General features: G+C 44.8%; 3 protein-coding genes across 3 annotated transcripts; all 3 read left to right on the top strand.

Annotated features, from left to right (window-relative positions):
* Positions 1-1,039: 1,039 nt before the first annotated feature.
* Positions 1,040-3,326, top strand: LOC145652657 (uncharacterized). Its single transcript, XM_081703631.1, has 3 exons — positions 1,040-1,122; positions 1,200-1,255; positions 1,351-3,326. The coding sequence occupies exons 1-3, from the start codon at positions 1,106-1,108 to the stop codon at positions 2,397-2,399; spliced, it is 1,122 nt and encodes a 373-aa protein (XP_081559757.1). The 5' UTR covers positions 1,040-1,105; the 3' UTR covers positions 2,400-3,326.
* A 4,370-nt stretch (positions 3,327-7,696) lies between these two features.
* LOC145652686 (alpha-1-macroglobulin-like) lies at positions 7,697-11,515 on the top strand. The gene is made up of 12 exons (XM_081703806.1): positions 7,697-7,770; positions 8,151-8,334; positions 8,649-8,805; positions 8,938-8,990; positions 9,102-9,122; positions 9,252-9,420; positions 9,574-9,658; positions 9,743-9,869; positions 10,258-10,372; positions 10,511-10,620; positions 11,036-11,272; positions 11,429-11,515. Exons 1-12 carry the CDS (start codon positions 7,697-7,699, stop codon positions 11,513-11,515), a joined length of 1,419 nt encoding a protein of 472 aa, XP_081559932.1.
* A 92-nt stretch (positions 11,516-11,607) lies between these two features.
* Positions 11,608-12,621, top strand: LOC145652685 (alpha-2-macroglobulin-like protein 1). Its single transcript, XM_081703805.1, has 4 exons — positions 11,608-11,629; positions 11,728-11,873; positions 12,004-12,153; positions 12,421-12,621. The coding sequence occupies exons 1-4, from the start codon at positions 11,608-11,610 to the stop codon at positions 12,619-12,621; spliced, it is 519 nt and encodes a 172-aa protein (XP_081559931.1).
* Positions 12,622-13,124: the final 503 nt, after the last annotated feature.

The raw sequence follows: 13,124 nt of genomic DNA, 5'->3' as shown, positions 1-13,124 counted from the left end.
TAATGCTCAGAAATCTATGGATTTGTAAGAAGACGAGTCCAGATATTGTGACCAGGTACACTTGGGTGTGCATCAAGGACCTCCACTTCTGTCCTGTTCCATCTACTAATCTCCTTCTCAGTGGTTTAGTTGACACTAAAGCCATTTATCATACAGGTACAGCTACACAGGATATATGAATATACAATAAATTAAACCTGCTGCTACTCTACATGTTCACATGCATCACTACAATGACTGACTGACGCATTAGACTTCATGTGGGATTTCTAATGTAACTAAATATCAAAACAATGTTCACCATCATATCCAACTAACATTGTTGGATTCTGCATGGACCACCACAAACTCGGAACTGTACAGTACATCATCCCCCCCCCCCCCACCAGATCTCTATCAGGTCCTGTAAAATACACAGTGCACTTCTACGTGTTTATCTCTCTTTAAAGTGAGGAGACGCGTCCACGCTGTGTCTGTTTAAAGGGAGTAAACATGTTCATTTGACATTGATAAGGTCAGTGTAATACATTTTCATGGAAAGGCAAAATACAATTTTATCTGAAAAGGATGTCAGGACATTTTGAGAATCAACCTCCATGTTAGAATTTTAATCATAATTGAGTCTGAAAGATGCTTTTGTATTCCTCACAACTCCAGCCTACATCTAAACTTCAAGACTACATGTATAAAAGGAATAGCAATGGCTCCAAACAAAAATAAAGTGTGAAATGGATATTTGCTGGATTTGAATGTTTGACAAACAAACAGCCAAACTCAATTCCATCCATGTGAGAAGGAAACAAACAAACCAGAAATGAACATTAAGGCCTGTACAATTAATGCAGCCTCTGGGACTACAGCAATATTACTGATATGCTTACTATATCTCCAAGTATTTCTAGCTCTTGTTACTCGCTCGTAGGTTCCTTTAATTGGTTAGGTAACAGCTGTAAAGAGTTTGAACTGGTGATTCTTATCAGCTAACTTTAATGAGAGGCTTAAAAGGAATGCAGACAGGAAGGGAGCTTGTGTCTGTCTGCTTCTCTCAGGGAGAAGGGTTGGTGTATGAAGCTGGGTATTGGGGTGTCCCCTGTCTAGTGGCACAATGTGGTGGCGCAGAAGGTAGTCGTGTGGTGTTACCTTGTGCATGTTTAAGACTGCAGATTATTTTCGTGTTTAAATTTCCTTTTGTCTTGTAGGCTTTGGTTACTCCTCCCTGTTGTATTTCTGCTGAGAGATGCAGAGGGGCTTGGTGGTAAGAAAGTGTTCAGATCAAGCTACAGCTAGTGATGCTTTGTGTCCATGTTCAGGAATTTAAGCAATCTCTCTGCTCTGTTCATCCCCTTGAAGTGTGGAACAAAAGATCTGCACCACACTGGTATGGTGTAGCGACATCAGCTTCTGTGGCTCAGCCCCAAGAAGTCGACTACCTACCTTATCTGACCAAGATGGAGGGCTCTCCTTCCAGTGTTGCATCCAAGCAAAGTAGCTCTGTGTTTCCTCGGCAAGGCCCGGAACCCGGTCAGACTCCGGGTGGATGGTCAAGGAGTGCTTCCAGAAGTCAAATGGATTCAAGTGCTCAGACTGCAAGTGGCTCTGCTGGGTATTACCAGTCTGTGTTCCAAGGTGGCCAGCAACTTCCTAGACTTGTAACCCAACCCCAACTGCAGGACTCTTCTGGTAGTGGTGAAACTCAGTTTCAGGGGCAGAGTGCTAATCGTGCCCTTGGCACCCCCCAGACTTCCAGTAGCCTTTTTCAACAAGGTGTCTGGCATCAGGGGTCTGCTGGCAGCTTGGACTCTGTATCCAGTGCTCAAGGTTTCCCGAGTCAGTATACTGGTTCAAGGACGCACGCTGTGTCTGTTCAATCTGCTCCCACCCATCAGGGAGACTACAGGGCCCCATCCTCAGGCCACCCAACATACCATCCTTCGAAGAAGCTCCAACCTCCTCATGTTCCCTTCCCTCAATCTCAAAGCTACACACAGCTGAAATCCAGACACTTTTCTTTGGCTAGCCACAGCGCCAGCGGGAGTTCAGGTGTAACCACTACTGGCCGACAGCCGGTCAAGGATGCGCAACAACGTGGGGCCGTTCCTTCTCGGGTTTCGAGTAGATGGCAGACGTGGAGACGGCAGACTGGCAGTGATGTTCCACAAAAAAGCAGTTACTATGCGTTTCTGCCAGCCCAGAGTGCAAGTTCTGGCTTGGGCTCCACCAGCCAACAGGGAGCTGGTTATGCTACACAAAAAAGCAGCAGTTATTATGGACTTGGGCCTGTGCAGGGTGCAAGCATGTGGCAGTCCTCTAGCCAGCAGTCTGGCAGACATGCTCCACAAACGAGCACCTACTATGGACCTTTTGTATTCCATGGGTGCAGGCACATGGCAGCCATCTAGCCCTGACCAGCCTTCAGTACAGACTGCCCAGACCCAGCTGGAGGGTTCGAGTGTGAGTTCTTGTGTGACCTCAACTAGCGGACAGCCAGTCAAAGATGAAGCACACGGAAGCTCTCATGGGACTGTTCCTTCTCGGGTTGCAAGTAGATGGCAGACATCAAGCCAACAATTTGCATCCCAGACTGGCCAGTCCCAGATGCAAGGCTCCAGTGTGAGTTCGAATGTCTTTACTAGCCAACAGTCTGCCAGTGGTGCTGCACAACAAGGCAGCCCCCATGGGTCCCCCCCCATTCTCCGGTTGGGAGCACAGGGCAGACATTGAGCCAGCAGACTGCATTGCACACTGATCAGTCCCAGAAGGGGGTCCCAAATCCTCCCCAAACTGGATCCCACATTGTAACCTTCAACCAATACAACCCAGCAAGTCAGACCCCATCCAGCATGTATGGGTTGTCCAAAGGGCATCTTGGCACTTGCTCTAGTGGCTGGGGACAGAATGCTGTGATGCAGGCAGGTGTAAGCCAACCAGCATCTGCTGTGGATTTTAATGTGGACCAGCAATCCTCTGACGTGCACTTATCCTACACTGGTTCCCCATCAAGTGTGTCCAGTGGTTCAACCAGCTACAGCTTCACTCAGGACTTGCCTGGTCACTCCTACTACCATCACAGTAAACCCCAATTGCTTCCTACCCAGTTCAGTGGGATGGTCAAGCACTAGGGCTCAGGCTAATGCTGTTCAGCAAAAATGATGCTGAACCTGTTCTTGGTTCTTTTCAAAATAATCCTGCTTTCTTAAATAAAATGTGTTGCCAACACTGCTGTCTCTGCTTGGTTTCTGTTCAACAATGGTGTGTAAAATGTGAAGGGAACACTAGCCAAACAGACTCTGCAGTGCGTTTGGCCTTTGCTCTATGTATACATTTAGGTGGTGGTTGTGGCACTTGTTGAACTAGGACAACGCTGTAGTGGCTGGCAACACCTGTAGAAGGCTTTTGTTGTTCTTTGTGTGTTTGTTTCTCCTCTATACTGAGACTGGTTCATCACATGTTCACAATCTATTGTCTTGCAACTCTGGTCTACAGATCCCCTAGACTCGACGGTCTCACTTATTCCCAATGTTCAGCACAGACTGGTGGTAGCAGGGGGCTGGAATTGCTATCAGCTGTTCACCTTTGTGTTTTCAAATTCTCCTCCCAAGAGTCTTGTTCCCTATGGGGGGGGGGGGGGGGACGGACCTCACCTTTTGTCTGTTCTGTGGTCATTAAAACTCTCAAACCTGATCTGATATTTCTTCAGATTCATGTGTGTGTGTGTGTGTGTACTATCATTAATGTTGTGTTCTCTGCTAGTTTTGAGTACAAATCACTAAACTAAAATAGGCTTTCCTTACTGTTCAATAGAGGTAAGTGGACTGTAGAGCAAGGCAGGTCCTAAGGCGTGATTTGTCCTCCTTTGAAGTGTCCGTCAGACCACTGGAATGTTAGTGGTGATATTGAACAATGCAACACATCAGGCTCATTCACACACCAGCATTTTCACTGGTACATTAATATACGGACTCAGGCTTGTACATTACAGGCAGCTAGCTGTGCATTTGAGGTATGGAGAATGAAGAGTGACGTATGGTCTGGAACAGAAAAACATTCCAATAATCATTGCCTCTTTATGAATACTAGGCACTCGTCTACAGTAATACATTCAGTTCATTTCCTGTACAATATGAATATACCGTACTGAGGTGGTCCAACAGCGCTCTCTAGGGGGGAAGCACTAGTGCTCCTCTATTATTACATGCGAGGTTCTAGAACGAGCTGGACGTAGAGCTGAACACTTCTACGCCAACTAACACGTCATATATATCGCGCACATCCCAACTAGCACTTCACTCCACACTAGTATGGCTTTACAACATTGCTAGTGAGAAGTGACGTGATTAGTGCAGAATAATAACAGTGTAGAATTAGCAACTCAGTAGGCTCCCGTAACGGGTTTACAACAGTCAGTTCTCAGTAATAAGTGAACCAAACCTTGCCAATGTCTTAACATGTACTCTTCACTAGAATAAACAGTAAGGAATCAGCTTACGTCCCACACAGCACGTGGAGAACAAGGACGTCACTGGATACACGCGCTGCGACGTCTCTTCTGAACCTGTCGCCGCAGATCTCTGACGTAGTGTGTCGTCGCTCCATAATGACGTGTACCTTTAAGAGCAGTCTGTCCAACACTTGCAGTGGAAATGGAGCCTAAAAATACTTCAGAAATGATTTGCATATGGTCTGTTGGTCTACACTAACACTGCGGGTAAATTCCTTCCAAAGGTCTGCAGATACGTTTGGAAATATTGACATGTATGTAGATAGCTGCGTCAGACTTACTGCATCATATTTTGAATCTTGCTTATGAATGCTAGCAAGTCCTTGTGCACAGTGGTCTGAAATACTGGCAGAGAAAGCGGCTGTGGAGGGACGAAATGAGGCAACATTAGGACAACTTACCAAAAGCAGAAATGTTTTTAGAGCAAAGCACAGAGATGTATGGTTATTTATACATTTAACAGGTACCACTTTAGGCCTTTTAAAAAAGCAACACCACCAGTGCCAGGACAAACTACAGGTTTATTAATACAATTTAAGAACCATAAGATTAAATATAATGAGCAGAAAGTCTGGTTGTGAGTTTCAAGCACAAAGGGCTTCACAGACATTTAACGTGGACACCATCACATATGTGCATAAACCACTTCAGCAGTACAATTCGTGATAAACTACAATTTCCACACCTAGTTAAACCCTGCCATAAAATTCTACATCACAATTTCATAGAAACAGGAAACTCTCATGGCGGGAACAAAACGTGACTCCACAAAATACAAACATATTATCCCACATCACAACTAAAATTAAGGAGATCAACAAATATTAAAACATCATGTCACCTTACATCATATTCTATATTTACCAAAATTGTGCAATACACCCACCCACACCCACACTGCCTGGCCAAATAGGTAAGAGTCTCCCATTGGATAATTACTACATGGGTGAGTATGTTTCAGCTGGCAGCAAGCTATTTAACCCTAACTGATGCAGTGAGTAGCTTCTCATTTGTTAAACAACCATGTCAAAAGACACATCCTGTGGTCGTGGAAAAGATGCTAATCTGTTTCAGAAGGGTCAAATTCATGGCATGCATCAAGCAGAGAAAACCTCTAAGGAGATTGCTGAAACTAAGCAAATCGGGTTAAGAGCTGTCCAACGCATTGTTAAAAAGTGGAAGGACAGTGGGGAAACATCATCTTCGATGAAGGAATGCGGTCGGAATAAAATCTCGAATGATCGTGATCGGCGATCACTTAAACGTGTGGTGAAATCAAATCGTAGCAAAACATGTTTAATAGTGAAAGTAAGAGCATTTCCACATGCACAATGCAAAGGGAACTCAAGGCATTGGGACTAAACAGCTGCGTAGCCTTAAGAAAACCACTTGTCCGTGATTCTGACCGGCAAAAACGGCTTCAGTTTGCTAGGGAACATAAAGATTGGACCCTGGAGCAATGGAAGAAAGTCATGTGGTCTGATGAGTCCAGATTTACCCTGTTCCAGAGTGATGGGAGCATCACGGTGAGAAGAGAGGCGGCTGAAGTGATGCACCCATCACTCCTAGTGCCTACCGTACAAGCCTGTGGGGGCAGTGCTATGATCTGGGGTTGCTGCAGTTGGTCAGGTCTAGGTTCATCAACGTTATGGGCCCAAAGAATGAGGTCAGCTGACTACCCGAATATACTGAATGACCAGGTTATTCCATCAATGCATTTTTTTTCTTCCCTGATGGCACGGGCATATTCCAAGATGACTTGGCGCAATGCTCCAAATCTCCCATCATCAATACAAGATCTTGGGGAAAAATTAATGCAACTTTGGACAGAAATAAATATGGTGACTTTGCAGCAGCTTGTGGAAATGATGCCACAGCGAATGCGTGCCGTAATCAAAGCTAAAGATGGTCCAATGAAATATTAGTGTGTGTGTGTGTGTGTGTGTATTTATAATATATATATATATATATATATATAAATAATTAGATATAGCTTATATGCGAATAACACAAAATGTCCTAAAGCGCTAAAATTTGGCCATTTTAAAATTAAAATATGAACTGCTGGGACTCATGGACAGTAATTAGACATCAATCTTGGATTAAAAAGCCCAAACTAATTGTTCGAAATGCAATATGTTGAAAAAGGAATAAGATTTCCTTTCTATAATCAGCCAACAATTTACTCTGAGTTTTTAAGTATGAATACATAACCATTAAAATATGACTCCGAACAAGTTCGACAAATGAATCGTAACAGCGCAGGAGCGACATGACAAAGCAACCGACTTTGTATTAGTCCATATTCTCTAAACACTTACTGAGAGAGCCTTACCTAGTTATTCTTATTAACACAAGTGAAGAACTGAAAAGGATAACAAAAGAACAACACACACAAACTGACAAAACAATCTGCAAAATAATCACTTTCTCTAGTTTTGTATGTGTTTGAGTAAAAAGAACAATTCTAACGGCCAACAGATACATTTAGCTGACACTTTTATCCAAAGCAACTTACAATTATGACTGAGTACAGCTTGAGCAATGGCGAGTTAAGGGCCTTGCTCAGGGGCCCAACAGAGGCAATTTGGCAGTGAACCAGCAATGTTCCATTTACAAGTAACCTCGACCACTGAGCTACTGCTATCAAACATTATCACATAGAACATTTATAACAAAAGAACAAAAAAAGATAATGTTTTCAGACCTTGACTAAAACAAATTCATTTTTAAAAAACACAATACTACTGTTTTGACTCAGAAATAGTTCAGAAATCAACATGTGGTGAAACGACTCGTTTCATCGAAGCCTTCGTGCATATTAGTATGCGCTCCACCCGTCTCGCACATTGCTCGTTAAACCGATTTGGTTTAGGAGATCGCCTCATCAGTACCTCATTAAATAGATTTGGTTTAGTAGATAGCCTAATCAGTACCTCGTTGAGTAGATTTGGGTTTTTTGTCATTGAATGACAACATTGAGGAGAAATTCAGTCGTGGATAGGCTGTGAGAGTGACGCTAAATGCTCCAACCCAATTAACTCAAACTTTGACCGAACTGATAGGTTATTTGATAAGTGGCGCAGTAGCTAGGGCAGGGCTCAAAGACTTTTCCCCTGTGAAGGGGAGGGGCTTATTATTTATAGCATGAGCTCCCAGGCGGTCTGATTGTCTGGTGGTGGTGGAGTTGCGGTCAGGATGCAGCTCTCCGTGGTGTTTGCCACTGTGCTTCTGCTCCTCCACAGGGCTGTTGCCTTTTTCTCTAATGACACGTATGAGTGTTTATTCTTTCTCTCATATCTGTGTTTGTTACATTTGTGGTAGTATTTGTTGGTTTAAAGTAAGCTGTAGGTCTCTAAATTTGTCTGTATTATTTATAGGATTGCCTATTTGTTTACTTTGGGCCAACATGATGGATTAAAATGCATGCCACAAAAACAAAACAAAAAACCCCCCCAATTCTCAGTTTTGCTGTATTTTTCACTTGTGCCAGGTTTCATGAGTAATTGGATGATGACAATAATACAGATATTATGCAAGTTGCTATACAAAAATTGGAGGCCTATTTAATGGTTTCCATGGATGGGCAGTGTGGATTTAGGTCTTTCTAATCAACCGTATGTCAACTGGTTTTATCTCTGTTCCCCTTCAGGATTTACCTGTTGACTGCCAATTCCCAGCCTGTAGGGGGCAGTACTGAGACACTGTGTGTCCATGTCCACACCGCCCAAAAAAGCTTATTGTTACATGTGACTCTGGAACACGGGCAAACCAGCAAGACTCTTCTGAGCCAGACTGTTGTAAGCCAAGACCACTACCAGTGTGTTTCCTTTAAGGTCCGTACCCTCACTGTCTACAACATATTAAAGCCACAAAGAAACTGGTTTTTAATCAAGCAGAGCCCCATGTGAAAATGGAGCCTTTACTAGAAAGGTCTTTTGACTTGGCTTGTGTCCCAATTTTATCCCAGTTTACATCTCTCATTCCTTTTGTAGTTTTGGTCTGTTTTTTGAACATGTTCTCTGTGTAAGTTGCTTGTACAAGCACACATGTGGGTGATTGAGGAATATCAGAGACCCTCTGTATCTGCACATCAGATTAGAAGAGGTTTTCTGGGTTCACTTTGCTAGTTTCTTTCTTCATTAAACAGGTTCCTGCTGTAAGCATAGATACAGAAGCATCCATTGTCTTTGAGGTAAAAGGGAAAACTACATTCCTAAATGGGACAACAAAGATCCTCATAAAACCTCCTGCTCAGCTGACCATCATTGCAACAGACAAACCCTTGTACAAACCAGGACAGACAGGTATTGTTGGTGGTTTTGGACTGGGGTTTCCTAAAGGAGGTGCAGGGGGAACTCGACAGCCATGGATCTAAACCGGTCTCTTTCTGAGTGTTTGGAGGGTCAGCAGTATTGATGCTGTCTTTCTCTCTACAGTGAAAATCCGGATAGTGTCTCTGGATTCCAACTTCCTCACCTACAATGGGATGGTAAGGGAGTGAAATGTGCAGTTTTTCAAGTTGTTCCATAAAATAAAAGGACTGTTGCAGCAGTGTATGCCACTGATGTGAAGTGTGTGTGTGTCTCTCTCTCTCTCTCAGTTCTCAACAGTGGAGCTGCAGGTATGAAGTGTGCAATATGCATCATCACTCTGTATGTATTTACTGATTCTGGAACTGTGTCCTGGTTGCTATGGAAATTCTTTGCTCATAGTATATTTGAGGATCATTGCATGCTGCTGCTGTCTGTAGGACCCCAACTCCAACCGTATTGGTCAGTGGCTGAACATGTCCACATCCAGCGGCTTCCTGGATCTGTCGTATCCCGTAAGCCCCGAGGCTGCAGAGGGATTCTATGTCATCACTGCCTGGAATGAGGGGAATGAACCAATCACGCAAGACTTTGAAATCAAGAAATATGGTCAGGCGCAGCACGGTTTTCAGTTGGGATTTAATGATCAGTGTTTGGGACAGTATGTTTAACTTGTCTTGAGGGGCTCATCTTAAGAATTCTTTAATGAAGTAAGGCAAAGGTTTGATGTGGGTTTAATATTTTGAAACCCCTCCCCCATAGTGCTGCCAAAGTTTGAAGTAACCATAGAGCTTCCTCCGGTCATAACCGTTCTGGACACTAAGGTCACGCTCAAAGTGTGTGCAAAGTAAGAGCCATTTAAACCTTGAGACTGAACCACCTGGCGCAACATTATGTATTCCTTACTCCACAACCTCCACCCTGGCTGTAGGTATACTTATGGGAAACCAGTGATGGGGTCTGCGACTGCCGTGGTCTGCCGCAGAAGTTACGGATACTGGTGGTTTGCGCCAGGCCCTGCACAGCTCCCAGACATCTGTAGAACTTTTACCATGAAGGTTGGTCCACTTGGTCACCTGTTCCTGCAGATGGTATTGAGAAGCTTCTAAGAAACGTCTAGTCATTTAACCTTCATTGTTTTTAAAGAGACTTTTGCCACCAAAAAGTAGCAAATCGTACAAAAGAAAGGAAAGCTCCCTTCATAAGTATTGAGACTTCCTCAGATTGCTTTGTAGTCCTCAAGTGAAGCAGTTTATGCCCCATGGAGGTGGCCATGTGTTAAAATGGGTTTAGTACAGAAGCTGAGACTTCTAGGTATAATGTGAAGAATCATTGGTGAAATTTCATATGAGGGAAAAGGTACCTGAACGATCTGTTTGGGTATTTTCTTGGGCAGTAATTGTTCTACAGTGTTTCTGAACTCTGTCTGGTCCATATTTACTCTAGACTGACAGGACAGGCTGCGGGTCCTACATCGTTGACCTGAGTGACTTTGCACTGAATGATACACGATATGAAGACATTATTAATGTTGATGCTGAACTGGAGGAATATGGGACAGGTGAGGTTTTCCCACTCTCTGACCCCTTAATGGCTTTAAAAATAAGTGACTGAATATTTGAAAAGGTTTTCTTTACTTGCAAAATGGTCCAAGTGAATGCAGACATTTGTTTGAAAGAGGTGTGTGTTTCAACCACAGGAGTGGTCCTGTCGGGGTCTGGAAGCTCTACTGTTACAAGTGACATCGTCACTCTCACCTTTGTGGACGCTCCGGACACGTTCAGGCTTGGGTTGACCTACAAAGGAAAGGTAATTACTGGTCCTTTTTTTTAATGGTTTGCAATACCTGGCGTGAACTGTGTGCTGTTTAGGGGTCAACATGTAGCACAAGTTTCAGACGGTTGGTTTGGTGGGGGGTGTTTTTTAAATCCGTCTTAGATTAAAGCCACTGGTCCAGACTCCGCTCCTATGAAGAATGAATCGGTGTATCTGGTTGTGAATTATGCTGGGAACAAAAACGCAAGCTGGAAGTTGGTTACCGATGGCAACGGTGTCGCCCCCTTCTCCTTAGACACGCGTTCATGGGGTTCACAATCCGTCTCTCTTGAGGTCTGTGAAGTCCGCCTTTTGTTGGAAAGGGTTCTTGTAAGTGTTACAAGCATAATCAATGTCTTGCCTTGTCTGACCCTTCTAAATGTGTCCCTTTTCTTTCTCCTCATAATAGGCCCAATATCTTGAGGAAAAGAAACCACTTGGAAATATGGCCAACATGAGAACACCAAACTACCTCTTTGCTTACCTGTTGGTTCAGCCCTTCTACTCCCAAAGCAGAAGTTTCCTGGCACTGCAGCGCCCGCTGGAGGTGTTCAGGTGTAATGGACATGCTACAGCACTGGTTCAGTACATCATACAGGGCAATGCACTGGAACCAACCCAACTCTCCCTAGATTTCTTCTACATGGTACGATCTACTGTCAGGTCACCATTTGCAAACTTGCAGCATATTGGTCTCCAGAAATCTGATTTTAACTTGGACTCCCGCCCCCCCAATTTCTTGTCCTGTTGGACATGCTGTTTTGGAAGGCGTTTGTGAACACAATCTCCGTTGGGTGTGCAGGTGATGTCCCGGGGCAGGATGGTGCAGACAGGAAGCATCTCTGTGGCTGTACAACCAGAGAGAGGTCCATGCACACTTGCACTGTAGCCACAACACGGCCTCATCCTGTTGAAATGGATGTAGAGCTCAATTGTAACTGTTGGATGTGCACACCTGATTCTTCCGTTTTGATTTGAAAGATGACGAAACAAAAGGGCTCAAGTTGGGCCTGGGAAACTCTGGAGGGCTCTGAAGCTCCAGGACTGATGCCCTTTCTGCTCTAGGTGCTGTGTTCTAACTGTCCTGTGTGTGTGTAACAGAGAACCGAGGAGGAGTGGTGGTGCCCCTCCAGGATGTGCGTGCTCTGTCTCCGCTCGTCCAGGTAGTGGTGTACGCCATGCTCCCGAGAGGGGAGGTGGTAGCCGACAGCATGGACTTCCCCGTTGAGCTGTGTCTGGCTAACGAGGTCAGAATGTCACAATGTTCTAGTGGTCTTGTGAAGTAAAATGTTGCCGTGGCTGGTCTCCACTTCATAAGAAGCTGTATCCATTTACAGTGTAGCTTGAGGTTCTCACTAGTCTCTCATGGTCTCCCAGGTGTCTCTGAATTTCTCTTCTCCTGTGGAGCTGCCCGGGAGTTCTGTGGAGTTGATGCTGAAGGCTCGCCCAGGCTCGCTGTGCTCCGTGAGGGCCATCGATCGGAGCCTGTTGCTGCTCAGCCCGGACAAGGAGCTCAGCGTTGAATCTGTACGTTCATACCGAAGCCCTAAAGCTCCAGGGTGCTCAGGTCTGTTCCAGCTGAGCCACCCACCTGCAGAGCTCTGATCCAACACTTGTGCAGATGTTCTCCAGAACCCGCATTAACCTGATCAGGGTTGAACTCCAATTCAGCAGCAGCCCACCAATACTTGGATCAAATGCTTTCTCTTGCTCGGCTCATATTTTGCACAGTTGTGCAGCTGTTAAACGCTCATCGAGTCCTATGGCTGACTCTCGCATCTCATGTCATCCTAGGTCTTTAAGCTGCTCCCTGTCTACAAGTTGTCTGGATACCCAGATGGCACTGAAGACTTCTACCCTTGCTCTGAGATGCCACCTCGCCTGCCAAAGCCTCTATTAAATGCAAGACTCGCCTTCCCTGGTCCATACAATGGGAACGTTGATGTGTACCATGTCTTCAAAGTAAGAAATAGTTTTGGCACCCAGGGTTTGTAGTTGATATATGCTGTTGTTTGAAACACTGTTCCCTTTTCTCAGGATGCTGGAATCAAGACCATTACCAATGTTGACCTAAGAAAGCCCTTTGACTGCAGGACTTTGTGGCAATTTGGCTGTAAGTGGCATGAAGTCCTTTTGAGTGAAGAAATGCATATTGTATCCGATATTGAAGAAATATTCTCTCAACAGTTGAAAACGTAGCCTTTGCCAAAGAACTTCCTGTAGGCTCTGGTGAGACTCCCTCAGACCAAAACCCACCAGCCGCCACGGTCCGCAGATACTTCCCAGAGACTTGGATCTGGGACCTTGTTTATGTGGGGTGGGTACACCTGGGCTGTGGCTCAAACCTGTTGCCACCAAATGCAGTGGCCTCGTCTGACCAGTTTTCCTTCTCCTCACCAGGACGTCTGGGTTTACTAGGGTCAACGAGACCGTCCCAGACACCATCACCACGTGGGAGGGAGGCGCATTTTGTACATCTCCGGTCGGGTTTGGCGTGG

Source organism: Electrophorus electricus, chromosome 20 (genome assembly GCF_041902795.1).
Source record: "Electrophorus electricus isolate QZ-2024a chromosome 20, ASM4190279v1, whole genome shotgun sequence".
NCBI classification, from domain to species: Eukaryota; Metazoa; Chordata; class Actinopteri; order Gymnotiformes; family Gymnotidae; genus Electrophorus; species Electrophorus electricus.
This window is presented reverse-complemented; position numbering and strand designations above follow the sequence as displayed.